At 37.9% G+C, this 22,229-nt stretch overlaps 1 protein-coding gene across 2 annotated transcripts in view; it reads right to left on the reverse strand.

The window, feature by feature from the left end:
* The window catches only part of Sec63 (SEC63 protein translocation regulator), an 82,762-nt gene that overhangs the window by 23,179 nt on the left and 37,354 nt on the right, over window positions 1–22,229 (reverse strand). For both annotated transcript variants that reach the window (XM_075944622.1, XM_075944617.1), the window contains exons 5-13: window positions 21,703–21,764; window positions 20,198–20,256; window positions 18,595–18,645; window positions 17,350–17,458; window positions 14,849–14,943; window positions 14,623–14,755; window positions 11,121–11,213; window positions 9,888–10,042; window positions 8,465–8,612 (exon numbers count right to left, since the gene is read on the reverse strand). In XM_075944622.1, coding sequence (XP_075800737.1) covers window positions 8,465–8,612; window positions 9,888–10,042; window positions 11,121–11,213; window positions 14,623–14,755; window positions 14,849–14,943; window positions 17,350–17,458; window positions 18,595–18,645; window positions 20,198–20,256; window positions 21,703–21,764 — 905 coding nt within the window. The remainder of the gene's footprint in view (window positions 1–8,464; window positions 8,613–9,887; window positions 10,043–11,120; window positions 11,214–14,622; window positions 14,756–14,848; window positions 14,944–17,349; window positions 17,459–18,594; window positions 18,646–20,197; window positions 20,257–21,702; window positions 21,765–22,229) is intronic.

Raw genomic sequence — 22,229 nt, forward strand, 5'->3', positions numbered from 1 at the left:
CTGTGGAAAAATAACTAAAAGAGCAGAAAAGATGGTACAGGGCAACCACATGAAAAGCCAGGCATGTAGTAAAATACCTGTAAATCCAGCATGGGGGGGGGGGGGGTAAAAACCAGTGGAATCTAAGAGCTAGCTGGCTGCCCAGTCTAGCCAAAAAGTCTAATTTCTGGTTCATGCATGCAACACATGCTCGTGCTCACACACGCATACGCAGACACACACACACACCTCTACACACAAAAATACTGCTGCCAATAACACCGCAGCTTTATAATAGTTATTAAAATTAATAAATGCAATTGTCAGTAGCTATACATAATTTATTAAATACAAAATATATAATATACAGTAAGACTATTGTGGAAAGGGGGCAATGGAAACACTTATTTTTGTAATGTACCTCTAAATTTGAAATTATTTCAAAATAGAAATTTAGGGGAAATTTTCCTTGGTAGGCCATATGGTGATCAGTCCTGTAAACCCCAGAGTGTAAGAGATTGAGGCAGAAAGATTGCTGAGAGTTTAGGGCTACCATGAACTACAAAATGAGATCCTGTCTTAAAACCAGCTACCAAATAAAAACCAAAACAGAGAAGAAAAGAATTATTTCTTTTGTAATAGATAGTACTAAACACAGTAGTATGTGTAATTATTTAATTTTGCCATACAGTCCCATAAACCACACAACATAATAAACAAACAAACAAAAAACATCTGGAACACTCCAGCGACAATTTGACAAGAGACAAGACTCTGAACATGTCTGCAGGAGTTTCTGGATAGGGTTAACTGAGGGGGGAAGATCTACCCTAAATGTGGGCAGGAGTGGTCCTGTGGGCCAGGGTAATGGCCTGAACTGACAAAGGAAAACGGCAGCTGAGCAGCAACACTCATCTCTCTGCTTCCTGACTGCAGATGCAATGTGTCACCAAGACTCCAGCACAATGGACTGACTATACCTCGCAAACCATGAGCCAATATAAACCACTTCCCCTTTAACGCTTGCAAGGTACTGTGTCAAAGCAATGGGACAGATAAATACTTTTCATACCTTTTACTCCGATGACATTTTATTCATTTTTCTATAGATAAAAAATGTCTTCACTGATAATTTTTGGTTTACTATTTTCTAAGTTTGTGCTTGGCTTACAGAACACTGATTTAGTCAGCACGCTGTTCCGGTCTTTATTACACACCAACATATGAAAACCAGTAGAATCCAACAACTTCTAACTGCTAATTCCACTACTAGACATAAGAAAGGGCACACTATCCTTTCTTTATCCTAGAAGCCTTCTAACTGCTAATTCCACTACTAGACATAAGAGAGGGCACACTATCCTTTCTTTATCCTAGAAGCCTTCTAACTGCTAATTCCACTACTAGACATAAGAAAGGGCACACTATCCTTTCTTTATCCTAGAAGCCTTCTAACTGCTAATTCCACTACTAGACATAAGAAAGGGCACACTATCCTTTCTTTATCCTAGAAGCCTTCTAACTGCTAATTCCACTACTAGACATAAGAAAGGGCACACTATCCTTTCTTTATCCTAGAAGCCTTCTAACTGCTAATTCCACTACTAGACATAAGAAAGGGCACACTATCCTTTCTTTATCCTAGAAGCCTCTGTTATCAGAACTCAAAGCCGGCCACGTGTGCACCCACATTGTTCACTGCGGTACCTGTGACATCTACTGCATCAGTGTATACAAGCATTTAGTGTTTCAAAGTGGGGGTGGGGGAGAGCCTGCCATGAGATACTACATAGCCTCTAGTGATAAAGGGAAAGCAATTATCTCCACCACCATGTTGAACACTGGTCTTATAATCTCTACTTTTCCTTAAACTATGTGACTCCTATGATATACACAAATAACACAGTAAAATGAACTCTCATTTGTTGTTGGATATTAGCTTAAGATGTCTTAGATTCTTTTATGCTGTGGAATATTTGTTTAATAATGCAAAGATGTGTTGCATTCTTTTATTCTGTAAAGCTGTGTTATTGTGCCTGCCTAAAACACCTGATTGGTCTAATAAAGAACTGAATAGTTAATAGCTAGGAAGAAAAGGGATAGGCAGGGTTGCCAGGCAGGGAATAACCTCGGAAGGAGAGAGAAAAGGAAGTGAGAAAAGGAAGAAGAGAGGAGGATGCCAGGGGCCAGCCACACAGCCAGCTACAGAGTAAGAAGAAAAGAAAGAGATATAAAAAAAGGCAAAAGGTAGACGGGATAATTTAAGTAAGTAAAGCTGGTTAGAAACAAGCCAAGCTAATGGGCCTTCATAAGTAAAAATAAGTCTCCGTGTATTTATTTGGGAGCTAGGTGGCAGGTCCCCCCAAAAATATAAAGAGTTAAAAAAAAACTACACTTACTTCTTCAAAGACAAATCTCTTCATTTGTTCTAAGTATACATGTTTTACAATAATTGATTATAATGAAGATTATTTCTTAAGTTCCAAACTGGATTTGGTTAAAAAACTAAAACCCTAAATGTAGTTTTTAAAGACTTATTTTTATTTTGTATGTATGTGTGAGTGCCTGTAGGTACGCATTAGTACATGTGTGGATGGTGTTCAAGGAGTTATAGGTGGGTATGAGCTACCAAGTGGGAGCTGTGAATCACACCCAAGTCCTTCGCAAAAGTAGCAATTGTTTTTTTTGTTTTGGGTTTTTTTTTTGAGGTATTTTGTTATTGTTGTTTTGAGACAGGGTTTCTCTTTATAGACCAGGCTAGTCTTGAACTCAGAGATCCGCCTGCCTCTGCCTCCTGTGTGCTAGTATTAAAAGGTGTGCACCACTACCTGGCACAGCAGGTGCTCTTAACCTCTGAGGCATCTCTCCAGTCCCTAAATGCAGCATTTACATTAGTGATTTTAAAGTCTAAAAACTCACCAATCTAAAAGAAAACTCCCAAATCCCAGAACGAGCTGTCCAAAGTAGTGTCTGTATTTACTATATGTAAATACTTTGTAAATGTCCTACACACTAGACAAACTGTGCCCCTAGAATGATTCAGGAAATCATTTACTTCTCATCTATTTTAGAATACAAACTCAGTAAGTAAAGTGCCTTAAGCATAGCTCTCCAGATGCCAGTCATAGTACGCAGCACTCAATGCTGTCTACGTGACTATAAGGTAAAATGGCTGTCATCATGTAACATTAAGCATCCATTATGTTGTTTTTAATCCTATACTCAACTAGATGATGGTCCTGCATTTTGGTACCTAGAAAAAATGTTCTCTCAACAGTGAATCGGTGAATGTTACACTCAGAACTCTATGACAAAGACAAAATAAACCAATGTAGTAATAAGGGCGGCGGGGCTGCGTCCCCAACACCCCAGCCGCCTGCTCGGCTAGCTTTTGCCCCGAAATAACAACACACAAACTGTATTCATTTAAACACTGCTTGGCCCTTTAGCTTTAGCCCTTACTGGCTAATTCTGATATACCGATTAACCCATCTCTAATAATCTGTGAGCACCGGTCTTACCGGGAAGATTCTAGGTCGGAGCTTCATCGCGTGTGTCTGCCCGGGAGCGGGGCATGGCGTCTCTGCTCCAGAGCAGAGCTGTCGAGTCTGAGCTCACTTCCTATTCCTCCCAGCATTCTGTTCTGTTTACCCCACCCACCTATGTTTTAACCTATCAGGGCCAAGGCAGTTTATTTAACCAATGACCTTCCTCCATCAAACCAATAATCTGTAATTCTGTGTTCAAAAATACTACTTGGCTATTAAAATGGTGACAGGGCAATTATGTAGATAGAAAGTGTTTTACTTAAATAAAAAGACAGAGATGATGTGGGAGTGTCATATTGATTTCATTGGTTAAGCAATAAAGAAACTGCTTGGCTGGCCCTTATAGGTTAAAACATAGGTAGGCGGAGTAAACAGAACAGAATTCTGGGAGAAAGAAACTGAGTCAAAGAGTCGCCATGATTCTCGCATTCCAGGCAGGCGCAGGTTAAAATCATTCCTGGTAAGCCAGCTCGTGGGCTACACAGATTATAAGAAATGGGCTAGTCCAGGTGCGAGAGTTAGCCGAGAAAAGGCTAGATATAATGGGCCAAGCGGTGTTTAAAAGAATACAGTTTCCGTGTAATTATTTCAGGTAAAGTTAGCCGTGCGAGCGGCCGGGTGCCAGGGACGCAGCCCCGCCACTCTTATTACTACATAGTGGCGCCCAGACGTGATGGACTAAATCCACTTAAAAACCTGAGAAGGCTTAAAATAAGGGAGAGAGAATTTCACACAAATTTTTGCTGTTTGTTGGTGGCGTGCTGTAGAGAGATTTCCTGATTCAGCAACAGCAGCAGAAAAAAAGCTGCGTCATTTTAAAGTGTGGCTTCCTAGGACTGTGCCGCCATTGCAATCTCTGTCTGGCTCTTGCAGGAGACAGAGCTTTTGAATGGAGCATTTGTAGTAATGTGCTACAGCTTGGTTGATGGCAATGTGGACTGCTGTGTGCCTGGAACTGTGTGTGGCTCAGGGGCACCAAATGGCTCTGAGGCAGGAGCTGCTCGGCTCCACCATGATGAACTGTGCTGGTCTCAGGCAGGAACTACCGTAATTACCGTAAAAACAGCGCAGTTAAGGTTTAGACTGGGCAGGAAACAGGCTGTACCTTATTACCGTATTACCTGTACATGGTGCAACTTCAGTTTTTAAGAACTGCTTAACATTTTAAGAAATGCTCCTGGATAGTAAAAAAATGTTACAGATTCACAATAAAACAGAATCAGACATAAAAGACCACAGTGTTGGATGAGTGTACATAGGCTTGAGAGAGAGAAGAAAAGAATATAGAGAATAAAGTTAATGGTTTAAAAAAAAAAGTAAAGTCTTTAAAGAGACAGAGTACAGATAGTTATAGATTAAAAGAAATAAAGAAAAATAAGCCATGTAAAAATGGAAAATTCACAGAGAGTCTGGATTATGTACATTGTATGTGTTTTCTTTAAAATTTTTGACTGTGAAGGAGCTAAGTACAGAGAGACATTTCATTACATGGGCTGCCAAGCTAAACCAGAATGGATATAAGGGTATTTATTGTGATTTCAAAATTTGGGTCTAAGGATATGATGCTTTGGAGAGGGTCTTCTTTTGTTTTCACAGAGTACCAGACCCTCTGGATTGCATCTATCCCGATATGGTATGATAGACCGCGACCTCCCGAAAAGTTCCTGTGAACACCCTCAAAAAATTACTTCACTCAACTGCCAACTGAGATAAACCTGGCACACAGGTTACACCCTAAATGATCTGATTAACAGCGCCCCCATTCAGCAGGAAGCAGTTTGGAGAGAAATAACTGCGCCCATATTCCCAAATATTGTTTATAAATGTTCTTTTACATTTAAAGGGGGAAATGATATAGGTATGAATAATTTGCATTGGTGTGGATTTTAAGGTCAATTTTGTTATATGTATATGTATTTCTGATCTTGAATAAGGTGTTGTCATTGTGTAGTTCATCTTTAAAATGTAATGTATAATTAGGAAAGAAAGACCTATGACGGATAGTCATAAACAATAGTCAAGCTTGTAGTCATGTTACTTAGATTTTCTAGATATATAGAGATATATTTCAGTTAGATAGACATTCTTCATATCTTTCAAAGACTGCAGAATATGGCATTTTAAATGTTTTAATAACTTAGGACTTTTCATGACAATGAGACACTCTGCTCCTGGCAGCACCAATCTACTTCAAGAGGAAGATGGGCATCGAAGAGGATCCTTATGGAGTTTGATAGCCATTTGGGCAAGAAACTGCTCTTGCCTGGACTGATGCATGAACTGGACACAAAGAACCGGCAGAGAGAGGACTGCTGAACTTGCCTAAAGGTGAGATGGTCTTTCGGGGTTCCTGACTCATGAAAGAGTCTGCGAGACATTCTGCAGGATACAGCAGAAAGTGACTGAACTGTCTTTGAATTTTCCTGCTTCATGAAAATGTCTGTTGGATACTTTGGGCCTGAAGGCTGAAGATGGATGCCCCAATGGTACAAAAGAACTTTGGGTGACTGTCCAGGCAGCGAGATGTCTCTGTCATTTCCAGAGTTTTCTTATTTCTTGTTTACTTAGGTGGTATTATATCCTTCTGGAGTCTTTGATGGAGTTGAAGAATGAATAGTTATAGTTTTCCTTAGTTATGATAAAAGATAAAATAGATATAAATATTGTAACTGTAATTCTTGCTTGATAACTGTTTTGCTATATGTAATTTTGCTATGTTAAAGTTAAAGCCTTCCTTTTTTTGTTTAAACAGAAAAAGGGGAAGTGATGTGGGAGTGTCATATATCAATCTGTTGATTTCATTGGTTAAGCAATAAAGAAACTGCTTGGCTGGCCCTCATAGGTTAAAACATAGGTAGGCGGAGTAAACAGAATTCTGGGAGAATGAAGCTGAGTCAAGGAGTCGCCATGATTCTCGCACTCCAGGCAGACGCAGGTTAAAATCATTCCTGGTAAGCCAGCTCGTGGGCTACACAGATTATAAGAAATGGGCTAGTCCAGGTGCGAGACTTAGCCGAGAAAAGGCTAGATATAATGGGCCAAGCGGTGTTTAAAAGAATACAGTTTCCATGTAATTATTTCAGGTAAAGTTAGCTGTGCGAGCGGCCGGGTGCCGGGGACGCAGCTCCGCCGCTCTTATTACTACACAGAGATGAAAGAACACATGAAATGCAGGCACAGTAATTTTCAGAGCTTACTATAGAGTTAATCCCAGCTCTAAATAACTATTTCTTTAAACTGTGTATTCGAAATACCTTCTCCTTTCATCATACTTGGACACTTCTTCCATTCTTTAGAAAGTTAAGCAACCGCCGGTGGTGGTGCACGCCTTTAATCCCAGCACTCGGGAGGCAGAGGCAGGCGGATCTCTGTGAGTTCGAGGCCAACCTGGTCTACAAGAGCTAGTTCCAGGACAGGCACCAAAAACTACAGAGAAACCCTGTCTCGAAAATAAAAAAAAAAAAAAAGAAAAAGAAAAAAAGAAAGAAAAGAAAGGAAAGTTAAGCAATCAAGGACTCCACTGAAAAAGGGAGAAGAGGCTAAAATGATGTTAAAGTCGGATAGCTGCCAATAGATCCTGATGCAGGATTTCAGCTCCAAAGGCATATAGGTTACAATAAGTATTTTAAGTACATCAACTTATAAAAGGACTGCATAGCACTACCAGGGTTAAGACAGGAATGACACAGACTGGAGAGATGATTCAGCAGTTAAGAGCACTTGCTGCTCTTCCGGGGGACCCAGGTTCAATTCCCAGCACCCACATGGCAGTTTATACCTGTCTGTAACCTCTATTTCAAGGGATCTGACACCTGCACAGACATACATGCAGCAAAACACTAATGAACATAAGAATAAACTTTTTTTAAAAAAAAGACAGGAATGGCAGCCTATGACATAATAAGAGCAATAAAGCAAGAACCACAGGAAAAGGGTGCATTCTACACCCTGAACATGAATTCCTGCCTGCCCAGCTCTGTGTGTGAAAAATTCAACTAAGGTTAAATCTTCCATACCCTCACTCAGAACTAATTTCCAATTATAGGTGATTGTTACACAAAAAGAAAACCAGAACATTCAACTATAAAATAGTGTCCTTGTACTTAGGACAACTGTAACAAACATAAATGGAGGGTTTTGACAAGAAAACCACAACTCTGCAAAATCTAATTACAAATGACATTATTAAAGTATTTTAAAGACAGATACAGTGGTCAATGACTGTGTTGGAGAATATTATTTTAAGATGTGTTACACTTGTTTATGCTGTAGAACATTTGTTTAATGATGCAAAGATGTGTTGTATTCTTTTATCTTGCATTTGTTTAACTCTGTGAAACTGTGTTACTTTCTTTGCCTGTCTAAAACACCTGATTGGCCTAATAAAGAGCTGAAAGGCCAATAGTGAGGCAGAAGAAAAGATAGGTGGGGCTGCCAGGCAGAGAGAATAAAGAGGAGAAATCTGGGAAGAGGAGATCTAGGAGGAGAGAAGGAGGAGGACTGCAGGGGTCTGCCACCCAGCTACACAGCAAGCTACAGAGTAAGAAGAAAGGTTCATAAGATAAACATAAAAGCCCAGAGGCAAAAGGTAGACAGGATAATTTAAGTTAAGAAAAACTGGCAAGAAATAAGTCAAGTTAAGGCTGGGCACTTATAAGTTAGAATGAAGCTCTCTGCATGTATTTATTTGGGAGCTGGGTGGTAGGCCCCTCAAAGAGCAAAGAGTAAAAAACAACCAAAAATATTACTTTAATATCAGCACCTACAGACCAGAAACAAGATTTTTCCAAGTTTGAAGAAGACTGGACTACATAGTAAATGCAGGCTAGACAGGACAATATAATGAGATGAAGGAAGGAAGGAAAGAAAAGCAAGAATTTGAGTCTAATAAATGAGACCAAATTATGCAACGTGCAACAAGGACAGCTCCCACGTACCCTGTGACTTTATGTCCATGGTCACATATGGAAAACTCCCAAGGACTGCCATGACCTCTTCATATTTGTCATCTTCAAGGAAGTGCAGCAGACTATGACGATCTGATTCTTTTAAACTGACCAAATCCTGGATAGTTTTAATTTTGTACTAAAAAAAAATAAATAAAATTTTTCATAAAATGAAAACTAGTGGCATGCTAACCAAAATAAAATGCACCAACTTCAGAAAAAAAGTTAATAGCATGGACATTTCAAACCAAGACCACTAAAACTAAAGTTGTTTTGCTATAAATTCATTACAGGCTTATTTTAAAAAAATCAGAAAAACATAAGGAGTACAAAAATAAAAAATGGTCATACAGAATATTGAGTCAAGCAAGAACTACTATCCTAAATTTGCCTATTTTCAGAATTAAGAATAAAGAACTTCCAGTACAAGTGGCCTCTAAAGGTTTCATTATGCAGTAAGTTAAATGAACTTAAATTAATTGAAATTTAAGTACTAGATATTTAACTTTTATTTTCACAGAGATTAAATCATGCGGTAAGTAGAATTTCAACTCTAGGAATCTGGTTAACACTGATGAAATCTATAATGGCAATATGATTAAAGGACTTGGATAGAGGTTTCTTATATTGTTACTACTTTAAATACCACCAAATCCAAAGCCTATCTTCTATTCACTTCTAATATATACCAAGTAACTTTTTTCCTTTTTATTTTCTTAAAACAGAATCTCACTGTGTGGCCCACGCTGGCCTCATGTTCACTACTTAGCCTAAGCATCAAATTTATCACTGTATTCCTGCCTCAGTTTCCAAAGTGCTGGGTACATGGGGCTCACTACCACACCCAAAAGTCAGAATTATAATTTCAGTTTCTTATACTTTCCAAACTTTTTAAATTTCTATATAGGTTTGAGATATTCGCAGCTACAATATTTTCTAAAAAAGAAATTATCTTTACTTAACCAGTATATCCTCCCTCCCCCCCTCCCCCCATGTAGGTAATTAACTGGCACTGAACACAGGGTCTTGTGCATACCAAGCAAGCACTCTTACCCTGAGCTTCATCACCAGTCCACCAACATTATTTTAATGAATGCTTCATTTTCTATTTTTGTTCATACTCAACTATAACAACTGCTCAACCTTTAAGTCAAAATCAAAAGTATATGATGTACTCTTACTTGGTACATACATTTTTGCAATGTAAAAATAAAATATTAATCGCTAAATTTCACTCAACCCAAAATAGTAATTCTATAGTAGTAAATTATTATAAAACTATCTAATTAAGAAATAATAACAAAAGATATTGTAAATCTAAGAAATCCACAGTAACCAAGTCTGGAAAACTTTATTTACATTACCTTGTGAAACAACAAGTTGCTAAACTCTGGTGAGAAAGCAGTCAACAAACCTTTTTATGGTTCGAAACTCTCCTAAGGTTGTCCTCCTCAATATGAGGGAGCTGCAGAAGGGGAGACTTAAACTGCTGGAGGCCTTGGACAGCCATCTGTGAAAGCTTCATACAGTTTTCTAAGGATGCCAAAGTTGGAGCACGAAACTCCCTTTCTTAGAAAGAATAGGAAAAAAAGAAACAAAAGGGCTGTACTTCTTAGACGTTCATTAAAAGGAATAAAATCACACTAATATTCAACACCTAAAATTCAAGATCAAGATATTGAGTTTTCCTTTAAAAACTACAGAAACATGTTAAAAAATACACAAACTTGATCAAGTGTGTATTACTTAACAACAACCATTAATTTAACAAAGTCTCTGTATCAACTCCAATAATGGTAAAATATCAGGCACTATCAGTAGTACCATGATGTGGTGAAAAAACACCTGTAATCCCAGCACCTGGGTGGCAATCTCAGCACTCATGGGGCCGAGGAGGTTTTCAAGGCCAGCGTAGGCAATGCAGTAATATGCTGCCACAAATACACAAATTCCCAAGCATCCTCAGCTGGGCACAGCGGAGAATAGTGGTAACCTTATTGCTAAGGCAGATTTGGCTACAAAGCAAGAACCTATCTCAAAAATAAAAGAGTAACTAAATATTTTATGTTTTTAAAATGTATTTTTATTTTTGCATTTTGAAGGCAGCAAGATCTCCCTATGGAGCCCAGAATGGCCTCAAAATAGACCTTTGCCTCAGACTAACAAGTGCTGAGATTGCAGGTGTAATGCATGTTTTGCTGAAATTCTTTGTATTTACAAACTCCAACAACAGTAAATAAGTAAGAAGATATTTTCAATATTCCCAATGTACTGTAACATTGCCAAGCACTAAAATCACCCAAACTATAAAGTCTCCTCTTTTTTAGCATCTTCTTTTCCACTAAGAGCTAAAAATTCCTTTTCATACACACACACACACACAAATTACACATCGTGCCAATTAAATAATTATTTCAAACTCACTTAAAATACAAAATAACTAAAAACTATTCAGAGGAAAGAAAAAATTCAAATTACTAAAAAATAAAACAATGAAAAGAATGAAAAAAATCATTAATAAATCTGACAAACCTGATGGACCCAGGATACAGAATTGAAATTAAATACTCATAAATCTTTAAACTGTGAAATATACTGAGCAAATGCTTATAGGAAAAAATCCAAATTAATTATATTTCCTCCTCACCTTCACGGCTCCTGGCCATTATTATTAGCTGGCAGATTACATTAACCATTTCTTGAAGCAGAGCGGGACATTTTTTCAGCATGAACTGTTGATCTGAAAAATAAAATAAAACAAAACAAAGCCAACCCTGAAATAAACCATTCTAATCTTACAGTGAAAACACCTCTTCCATTTGAAGGCCAAGCTAACACAAATTGTCCTGGCCCTTAAGTATTTCACATAGTCTCAGAATTTTAATGTTCAAATCAATGTTTCTCCTCAACATCACTGCAAAAAAGTAGATGTCATTACTAATACAAGATGTAGAAAAGTCAAATTTTAACATGATGGTGTAATTATATGCTTATTATAGCCATTCCTTATTTTCTTTAAAATAATCCTAATCAAAAATTCAGTTCTAATCTTGCTATCTTTGAGAATATTCTGCTTATGCTGTTAAGTTTCTATAACTGTGGGTTAATACAAAGACCATGAATGAGAATAAAATTAACTAAATACAGAAAAAGAGGAGGAAGTTAATTAAGGGAAGGGGAAGATTAAGTTTGTAAATGCACTTGTGGTGCAAGTCTGACCACTGAGTCCAATTTCCAGAAACAAAGAAGCAAAAACAATGGGCTGGCAAGACGGTTCAGTGGTTAAGAGCACTGGTTGCTCTTCTAGAGGACAGGTCAAATCCTAGCACCAACATAGTGACTGACAAAAGTCTGTTACTACCGTCCCAAAGGATCTAATACCCTCTTCTGGCTTCCTCAGACACTGAACACATATGATACATGACACCACTGCAGGCAAAATACCCATGCACATCAAAATAAAAAATATATTTAAAAAAATTTTAACAGTGGGAGTGTAGCTAGATGACAGAGTATATGCATAGCACATGTCAGGTCCCAAGTTCAAATACCAACAATACAGATAAATAAATGCTATTATTATTACTATTATCCATTTGAGGAGCTGGAGAAACATCTCAATAGTTTAGAGCACTGGCTACTCTTCCAGATGACTTGAATTCAACTCCCAACACACACACACACAGTGGCTCATAACCACTTGCAGCTGCAGTTCCAAGGAATCCAATGTCGTCTTCATGCCTCTATGGTACCAGGATTTAAGATATAAGATTTAAGATATAAGAGCTAGCTAGCAATATGCTTATACTATTGGCCAAACAGTATTATAATTAACATAGTTTCTGTGTGATTATTTCAGGTCTGGGTGGCCAGAAACAAGAAACCTCTGCCTAGAGATATTTGCTGTAAATCTACTTGTGTTCCTCTAAAAAGCTTTCAAGTTCTTTTCTCAAAATCACTGGGAACCAGACATGGTGATGCACATCTATAATCTCAGTCCACAGGAGGCTGAGGAAGAAGGGTCTTCAGTTTGAGTCCAGCCTGAGCAACAGAGCAAGCTCAATAACATCCAGAGGGACAAAACTGAGACTGTCTCAAAAAGCAAAGCCATTAAGGAAATGCTTTTACTAACCTGCAGTTATTAAACATTTTCTTTTTCTTTTTTCTTTTTGTTTTTGGTTTTTTGTTTGTTTGTTTGTTTTTTCAACACAAGGTTTTTCTGTAGTTTTGGTGCCTGTCCCAGAACTAGCTCTTGTAAACCAGGTTGGCCTTGAACTCACAGAGATCCTCCTGCCTCTGCCTCCCCAGTGCTGGGACCTCCTGAGACTGAGAAGCTTCTGTAAAGCAAAGGATACTGTCGCTAAGACACAAAGGCAACCCACTGACTGGGAGAAGATCTTCACCAACCCCGCAACTGACAAAGGTTTGATCTCCAAAATATATAAAGAACTCAAGAAACTAGACCGTAAAAGGCTAATCATCCCAATTATAAAATGGGGCACTGAGCTGAACAGAGAATTCTCAACAGAAGAAGTTCAAATGGCCAAAAGACACTTAAAGTCATGTTCAACTTCCTTAGCGATCAGGGAAATGCAAATCAAGACAACTTTAAGATACCATCTTACACCTGTCAGATGACTAAAATCAGAAACACCAAGGATAGCCTTTGCTGGAGAGGTTGTGGAGAAAGGGGTACACTCATCCATTGCTGGTGGGAATGCAAACTTGTGCAACCACTTTGGAAAGCAGTGTGGCGGTTTCTCAGGAAATTCGGGATCAACTTACCCCTGGACCCAGCAATACCACTCTTGGGAATATACCCAAGAGAGGCCTTATCATATAACAAAAGTATATGCTCTACGATGTTCATAGCAGCATTGTTTGTAATAGCCAGAACCTGGAAACAACCTAGATGCCCTTCAATGGAAGAATGGATGAAGAAAGTATGGAATATATACATATTAGAGTACTACTCAGCAGTAAAAAACAAGGACTTCTTGAATTTTGCATGCAAATGGATGGAAATAGAAAACACTATCCTGAGTGAGGTAAACCAGACCCAAAAAGAGGAACATGGGATGTACTCACTCATATTTGGTTTCTAGCCATAAACAAAGGACATTGAGCCTATAATTAGTGATCCTAGAGAAGCTAAATAAGGAGAACCCAAAGAAAAACATATAGGCATCCTCCTGAATATTAACCTTCATCAGGCGGTGAAAGGAGACAGAGACCCACATTGGAGCACCGGACAGAAATCTCAAGGTCCAAATCAGGAGCAGAAGGAGACGAAGCATGAGCAAGGAACTCAGGACCGCGAGGGGTGCACCCACACACTGAGACAATGGGGATGTTCTATCGGGAACTCACCAAGGGCAGCTGGCCTGGGTCTGAAAAAGCCTGGGATAAAACCGGACTCGCTGAACATAGCGGACAATGAGGACTACTGAACTCAAGAACAATGGCAATGGGTTTTTGATCCTACTGCATGTACTGGCTTTGTGGGAGCCTAGGCAGTTTAGAGGCTCCCCTTACTAGACCTGGATGGAGGTGGGTGGTCCTTGGACTTCCCACAGGGCAGGGAACCCTGATTGCTCTTTGGGCTGACGAGGGAGGGGGACTTGATTGGGGGAGGGGGAGGGAAATGGGAGGCGATGGCGGGGAAGAGACAGAAATCTTTAATAAATAAATAAATAAATAAATAAATAAATGGCGTACACCACCACCGCCCAGCATTAAACATTTTCATACAGAATATTCTGACCTTGAAATAATACATTTTGACATTTGCCCAAGCATCTGATGTAGACTTTCACATGATTTGTAAAGTAATTACATACATATAGATTTGTTTGTTTGTTTGTTTTTTGAGACAGGGTTTCTTTGTAGCTTTGGAGCCTGTCCTAGAACTCGCTCTGTAGACCAGGCTGGCCTCGAACTCACAGAGATCTGTCTGTTTCTGCCTCCAAAGCGCTGGGATTAAAGGCATGCACTACCCCCACCTGGCACATATAGACATTTTTAAAGGAACATAAACAACTATTTGTTTAAATAAAAAAGAACATCATGTAAACATTAAATTACCAAGACTACCTAAATCTGTTGCTTTGGTCCCATTAAAACCCTTTAAATATCAGAGTTACAAATACCTTCTTCCAGGGTCTCAGGAATTTTCATTCTAGCAAGATGAGACAGTAAAAGAACTCTGGCCTTAAGGCTATATGGACAGGTAAGTGGAGGCTCATTCTTCTTTAAATTTATGCTGCCAATTTCTCTGATTAGCTAAGGCAAAAAAAAAATTATTCAGAAACATATCATAAATCATTCACTTTTTTACTTTATTGCTCATCAAGAAATGTATAAGATCAGCCTAACCTGTGGTATTAAAATATTATCTGTTGGCCTGCTTGTGGCATCTTTATTATATTGAGGATCAAATTCAGATGCTCCAGATAAAACCATGATGAGACCTATGAAAACAAACAAATATAATGGTAAATAGACATTTGTTTATCTATTAATTTCTCTTCCTGAGATACCTCCTACAGAAAGCACCTTTCTAACCATGCACAACACAATGCTGAAAGTCACCTGGCTTCCACTACTGACAACTAAATTAAATCTCCTACTAAAACAAAAGAAACTGTACTTTTTAAAAATGTACACAATAGTTACCTATCCCAAGTGAGTATAAGTGTTCATCAGATTAAGGGCACAAAAGGACTGGACTAATTAAGGTCATTTAAATAGCATATTTCTATACTAAGCATGTGTTCCTTAGAAGCCTACTAGAGAGAATCAAAACCTCATTAGAATGTTGCATGTAAACGAGTGCCCTTCAGTTAAGTAAGGCTGGGAAGAACGAACTGCCAAGAGTGAGAGATTCTCTTTATTCCATGACTTCTCAAAATATCAAGTAAACAAAAATTCTGGAACCTTGGAGAGTTTTATGGAAATGCACATGATTCCCTGCCACATGTATCATCACCCCAAAAGCTCTAGAAGGACTGACATTATGATCATCAGTTTCATCCTACCCATGAATATCATCTACCTTTAATAGAGAAGAAAATATACAGGTGATAAACAAAAGGTGGGGCTATAGATGCTGAAGAGTAGAGACTACAATTCTAGAACTTCCTGGCTAAATGACCAGGGCAATAGTCTTATTTCTCCTTGTACTTTAGTTTGTTCAGATGTGTCCAACAGACAGCAGGCACAGGAAACGTGTGACCTATTACTGTGCAAAAAAAAAAAAATTGAGACAGGGTCTCACCATGTAACTTTGGCCTGGAACTCAATACGTAAACCAGGCTGGCCCGGAACTCATAAACATCTACCTGTCCCAACCTCTCAAATGCTAGGGTTAAAAGCACGCACCACTACACCAGGCTCAAATATTTTTATGTTGGGGAAAGAAAAAATAACCGTTCCAAAGACAGCTGAAGAAAATGTAAATAAATTCACCAGCTAAATAATGCTTTGTGACAGAATTATATGAAACAAAGTAACACTCTCAGAAACCAGTACCCCATGGGCAAAGCAGAGCACATGAACCATTTTTATAAGGAAAATCCTATACTAATATTTCAATTGAACTTAAGGGTAATATGTATGCACAACAGAAAGTAATACTCATTCATTTCTATAGCCTATATTCACTATACATAGTGAAGGGGTTCACAGACATTTGTTCAACTCTATCATCTATTTTGACCATATCTGCCGCTCCTGTTCCAGCTAGTACTCTTCCTTTTCGCAGACAGTCTTGCTTCAACTTTCATGGCATATATGTATATATCTGGGTGTGTGTGTATACATTAAAAACCTAAGAGCTACTTGAGAGAAATCATGTAATGTTTAAGTCTCATTTTTTTCACATAATAGATATCTACTGGTTAATCAATTAATTTTCCTGAAGTCTTCCTAAGTTTGTTCTTCCTTGAAGCTGAGTTTAAAAAAAAAGATGGTTGCCATATATATATATTTTATCTTCCTTATCAATTTACTGTTGACACCTACGCATATTCCACAGCTTGGATATTGTGTACAATACCACAGTAAACAAAGATGTGGAGGTATCAGACTTAGTTTCCTTTTGGTGTATTCCCAGAAGTGGTAAAATTTATTATATGATAACTCTAAAGATTTTTGAGGAACTTTCATGTATAGTGGCTGAACTAACTTACATTCTCACCAGCAACTACATCCTTGCCAACTTTTGTTAACTGTTTTCTTAATATCAGCAAGTCTGACTAGAGTAAGATAGAATCTTTCTTCCTTTTGAAACACTGAATCCCTGGCTGGCCCGACTATGTAAATCAGGCTGACATCAAAGTTGTGGCAATCCTCCTACCTCTGCCTCTTTGAGTACTGGGATTGCAGGTGTATACAACCACAAGAGGTCTTTTAATTCTTTATGTGCTCTAGAAATTCATCATCTCTCAGTTGTGATTTTCTCCAACTTGTAGGCCAATTCCTTACTCATTTAACTATTGCTTTGCTATATACAAACTTGGTAATTTTATACACCTTCATTAATGACATAAATTAGTCATCTGGGAAGATGGAACCTTCACGAAGGAAACGCCTAGATCAGACTGGCCTGTGGGTATGTCTGTGGAGGCATTTTCTTTAGACTGATAAAGGAGGTACCACTCCTAGGCAGGTGGGCAAGGCTGTATAAAAACAGTCACTGAATGTAAGGCTGAGAGGGAGCCAGCCAGTCAGCAATGGTCCTCCTAGTCTGATTCAATCTGATGAATAGAATCTACTATAATAGAAATAGAATCTACTATAAAGAAAATAAATATATATCAGCATATAAATGACTCAGAAAGCAATACAAAAAACATCAGTTATTTAGGTTTACTTACGTTTCATATCCATATTTCGAGTTTTATAAACAAAGTATGTATAAATCTGAGTTGTACGTATTAGAATCTGGTCTCCACTATATCGTATTGACCGATACCACCAAGAGCCCTAAACACAAATAAAATTGAACAAGATACAAAGCATGAAAAATGATAACTGTTAAGCTTGAGGCAGCACAATGTTTTTTGTGAATTTTCCAAAAATTTACTAAGAGCATTGAAGTGCTTGAGCGTGTTCCATATTTCAAATAATTTACTCACAAATACATTGTCAGGTACCTCTAAACACCAACACAAATCCTCAGGCATGATTAAAATGCTTTAGGTTTTAGGCTGAAAACTGTTTAATAGATAAAACAAGAATATAACCACCCATTGCTATAAGCAAATAAAGTGGTTTCTAATACAAAATTTTCTAATAAACACTTGATAAGTGTAGAAACCATTTTTTAAATTTTATTTATTTAGTTAAGTTTTTCGGGGCAGGGTTTCTCTAGTTTTTTTGGAGTCTGTCCTGGAACTAGCTCTTGTAGACCAGACTGGCCTCAAACTCACAGAGATTCACCTGCCTCTGCCTCCCAAATGCTGGGATTAAAGGTGTGCGCCACCACTGCCTAGCAGAAACCATTTTATAGCTGACATATTTTTGTTCATAGTCTCATGAGATTGAATTTTACACAACAATCCTATGAAGAGGTAAAGACAGATGTATAACAGGACTCATGGAGCCACACAAACTCCAGGATCAAAAAGAACACAAAGAAATGAACGATGAAAATTATAAACTTTTTGGTAGCTCTGCATTATAGTACTACACTGTTATTTTTTAAATGTGGCGGCTGGGGATTGGGGATACGTCTTAGTGGTTAAGACCATGTACTGCTCTTATAGAGAACCCACGTTCTGATCCCATCACCCATATCAACGAGCTCATAGCCACTCCAGCTCCAGGGGATCCTTCTGGACATGGACACATATGCTCATGTGCATATACCCTACACACACATACATACAATTAAAATTAAAATAGGCTGGGTGTCGGTGCCTTTAGTCCCAGCAATCGGAACAAGCTTGAGGCCAACCTGGACTATCAAGTTCCAAGCCAGCTAGAGTTAAGTAGTAAGACCCTGTTTCAAACAATAACAATAATATCTTTAAAAACAAGAGGTTGCATTGATTAAATTCTAAGAATCAAAATCTTATGGAGCAACCACCCCCCCCCCCAAATTAATAAAAAGAACTTACCACCACAACAGGAAGGATAACCATAAATGCCAATCCATACACAAGTAAAACCTAGAATTTAAGAGAAAACAGCTGTGCCTTGATCTGGTAAGTTAATACAACATTCAGACTTACAAAGAGAACCCACTATTAAAAGCACTCTGCTATTTGGTCCTATATAATGAAAGTACTACCTTTTGGGGGTTTTGTGGACAGTGTAGCTGAAGTACAAACAGATTGCAGAGCTTGTCCTAGGTCATATAGGTTAACAGTGTTACTATATTCAAACTCTAGAACTTTTGTCTGCTATGCAAATCACCTTTTAATTTTCTATGTACTGATCTAACATAGATAACTGCAAACGCTTTATAAATTTGTCTCCCTTTCAGTCAAGCACCATCTATCTATATTCACCTCTTGCAAGTAGTGCTGTGAAATAAATTACAAGTCCTTACAAACTAAGTCCAGTGCCTAACTGCAAATGTGCCATTTCATTATTTTTATTTGATAGTAACTATTGAATTTTCACCTACAACTTCATCTGAAATCTGTCGGCTATCTTTCCCTCTTCTCTTATTCCCACAGTAACCCTAAATATGATAGGTGCACTTACAAGCAGTTAAGTATAGAAAATTACAAATTTTAATGTCACAAATTAATCATTTTCAAAACAAACTACAGCTTGCTTTTAAGGTTTAAAAAAGGCTCCTCAGACCAGCAAGACAGCTTAGTGGGTAAAAGTGCTTGCTATTAAGCCTAACTACCTGACTTCCAGCTCTAAGACCTACATGGTAGGATATAACCAACTCCAGGAAATTATCATCTGACCTCCACACATGTTGTGGCCTGGGAAATCCCATTCCCCCACATGCACGCGCACGCACACAGAGAGAGAGGAAGATTTAAAACTAATAAAAAAAAAACAAACTAAAAATTAAAACAAAACAGTTCCTAGATAATTATTTTCATAAAACCTCAAGTAATAAATCATCGATCTTTAAATAATATATTAGGCCAATTCCTGATGTCTTAGGGCTGCAGCAACTATCAGTGATGGAAGTACGTCTGACATCCACTCCTTCCTAGTATGGAATAGGTATGTTTCAATTTAACATAAAGTAGCTTAGTCTGAGTAAAGATGAAATGAATATGTTAAATTATGAAATCACCTTAGATAAATATGGGTACCATAAAACCTAACAGTTCTCAACCAAAATTAGGACACTACCCAAAAATACTTTCAAAATAAAATAGTAAAATTTAAAGGTTTTAAAATTACATTTAGGATACACTGTTGCTAGGAAATGGTGGCACAGTCCTTTAATTCCAGCAGGGGGCAGAGGCAGGCAGATCTCTGTGAATTCAAGGTCAGTCTGACCTACAGAGTGAGTTCCAAAACTGCCAGGGATACGTAGAGGAAAACCCTGTCTCAGAAAAAAACAAACAAGAGAATATTGTCCGAAACCTGCAGTGTCATATGAGAACCAATTCTTTCTCGTTATGTAGCTTTTAAAACACAGTAACAATTAAATAGCATATGAGAGTTTCTTTGTAAACGCTTTCATTATATTATGTCCTAATGCAGTATAGAACATCAAAATAGGCTTTATTTAAATGCACTCACCAGAATTGAATTTTTCTGGTCAACTATCCAAGCTGGTAAGGCAATTCCAAAGCTTGTAGCTGAAATAAAATAAATCATTTTTCAAAAGAGTCTACTTTCAATTTTATTTATTTTTATCTCAAAATTAAGTTCTCCCCCCATTTCCCAAAAAAAATTCTTCAAGATTATATTACATATATTTCCATTATACAAACTTAAAAGAATACACCCAGGCTTTTGAGAATCCAGGGCAGAAGGACCACTAAAGTTCAAGGTCAGCATGGATGAGACATGTCTCAAAATAAATAAACATATGTATGTATATTACAGAATAGTGTGTTTATGAAATTTCGTAGTTTTCAATGGGGAAACTTTTCACATTTAAGCTTCATTTTCATAGAAAACCCAAATTCTTTCATGTCTTGAAGTCATACAAACACTATGAAAATGCAAGAAATTAGTACAAAAAAAATTTTTGCATGTGTTCATGGTGTGCACACATCCATGCATGTTTACATATGGAGTACATGCAGGTGCCATGCACACGGAAAACAATGTTTTTATTATTTTTAAATTATAAGTATGTGTTTGTATCTGTAAATAGGTATATACCCATGAGTACAAGCAACCCCCAGAGACCAAGATCAGATCTCTCTGGAGCTGGAATTATATTAGGAAGCTTTGAACTACTCAACATGGTACTGGGAATTGAAGTCTTTGTTTTTTTTTTCTCCAACATAATATTTTTATTGATTATTTGGGAATTTTACGCAATGTACCCCAATCACATACACACTTCCCAGTCCGCCAACATCTACCCCACCTCACCCTGGTCACCCCAACAAAAAAAAAAAAAAGAAGGAAAAAAAATTACCAAGTCCAATTATGTTGGGTACTGAGTCTTTAAAAAAAAATGAAGTAAAAAAGTAAACAGAGAGGTTGGGAAGACTGCTCAGTGGTTAAGGGCACTTGCTGTCTTTCTGGTTATGAGCCTAGCCTTTAACATGAGCCATCTCTCTGTCCCAGCTAGCTCATCAGTTAAGAGCATTTGTTGCTCTTGCAGGGAAACTGGGTTCAGTTCCTAGGACCCTGAGGGTGGCTTACAACCATCTATAACTCCAATCAATTCCAGGGCATCCAACATCCTCTTCTTTTATATACATATCAATAAAATACATAAAATAAATTGGAAATAAAAGAAAAAGGAACGTTTGTTGTTCTTTCAAGACCCAGGTTTAGTTCCTAGGCCCACATGATGGTTCGCAATGGCCCCATAACTCCAGCTCTAATAAATCTGACCCCCCCTTCAGATCTCTGGGCATCAATCATATATGTGGTACACAAACATAAACATGAGCAAAACATATATATACATATACGAAATGATTTTTAAAGTAAAGAAGTTCAATTTATTCATCTAACTCCTTGTGCTAACTCTCCCATAAAGAGAAATATCAATATTTCTCTTATTCTAATTAGTATTTTTATAATATACAATACTATCAACATTTTTATATTCACCGCACCTTGAGGCCCATCTGGATTTCCAAATTCTTCCCAATTTTTCCGAGACTCTTCATCTGTTAAACTATCATGAAGAAAACAAGATATCAAAATTAGGTCATTCCCAAAAAATAAGTATCAAATGTAAGAACTTCATTAGACAATTAATGCCTTTGTTTTTAGATTTATTTATTTTACATGTGGGGGGGTGCGTGTACTGAAGCACGATTCATAAACACTCTGTCAGAAATTGGGGTTCAATCTGAAGATCTGAAAGGTAAAACAGTCAGCCTCTGGTTCTTACCTTGCCCTCAGTCTGAAGTGGAGATCCTGCCCTCCGGAATCTCAGAAGGAGACTGTGACTGACAGTTGTCCTTTGTCGTCCTGTCATCATTGTCCTTGCCCCCACCCTTTATTCCTCTCCAGGGCTGGAATTAAAGACATGCACCACCCAATTTCTATGGCAACTAGAGTGGCTGCTGGGATTAAAGGTGTGTGTCACCATAATCCGGGCTCTAAGGCTGACCAGTGGGACTGTTTTAATCTCAGA

The sequence above is a fragment of the Microtus pennsylvanicus genome, chromosome 1, assembly GCF_037038515.1.
Source record: "Microtus pennsylvanicus isolate mMicPen1 chromosome 1, mMicPen1.hap1, whole genome shotgun sequence".
NCBI lineage: Eukaryota > Metazoa > Chordata > Mammalia > Rodentia > Cricetidae > Microtus > Microtus pennsylvanicus.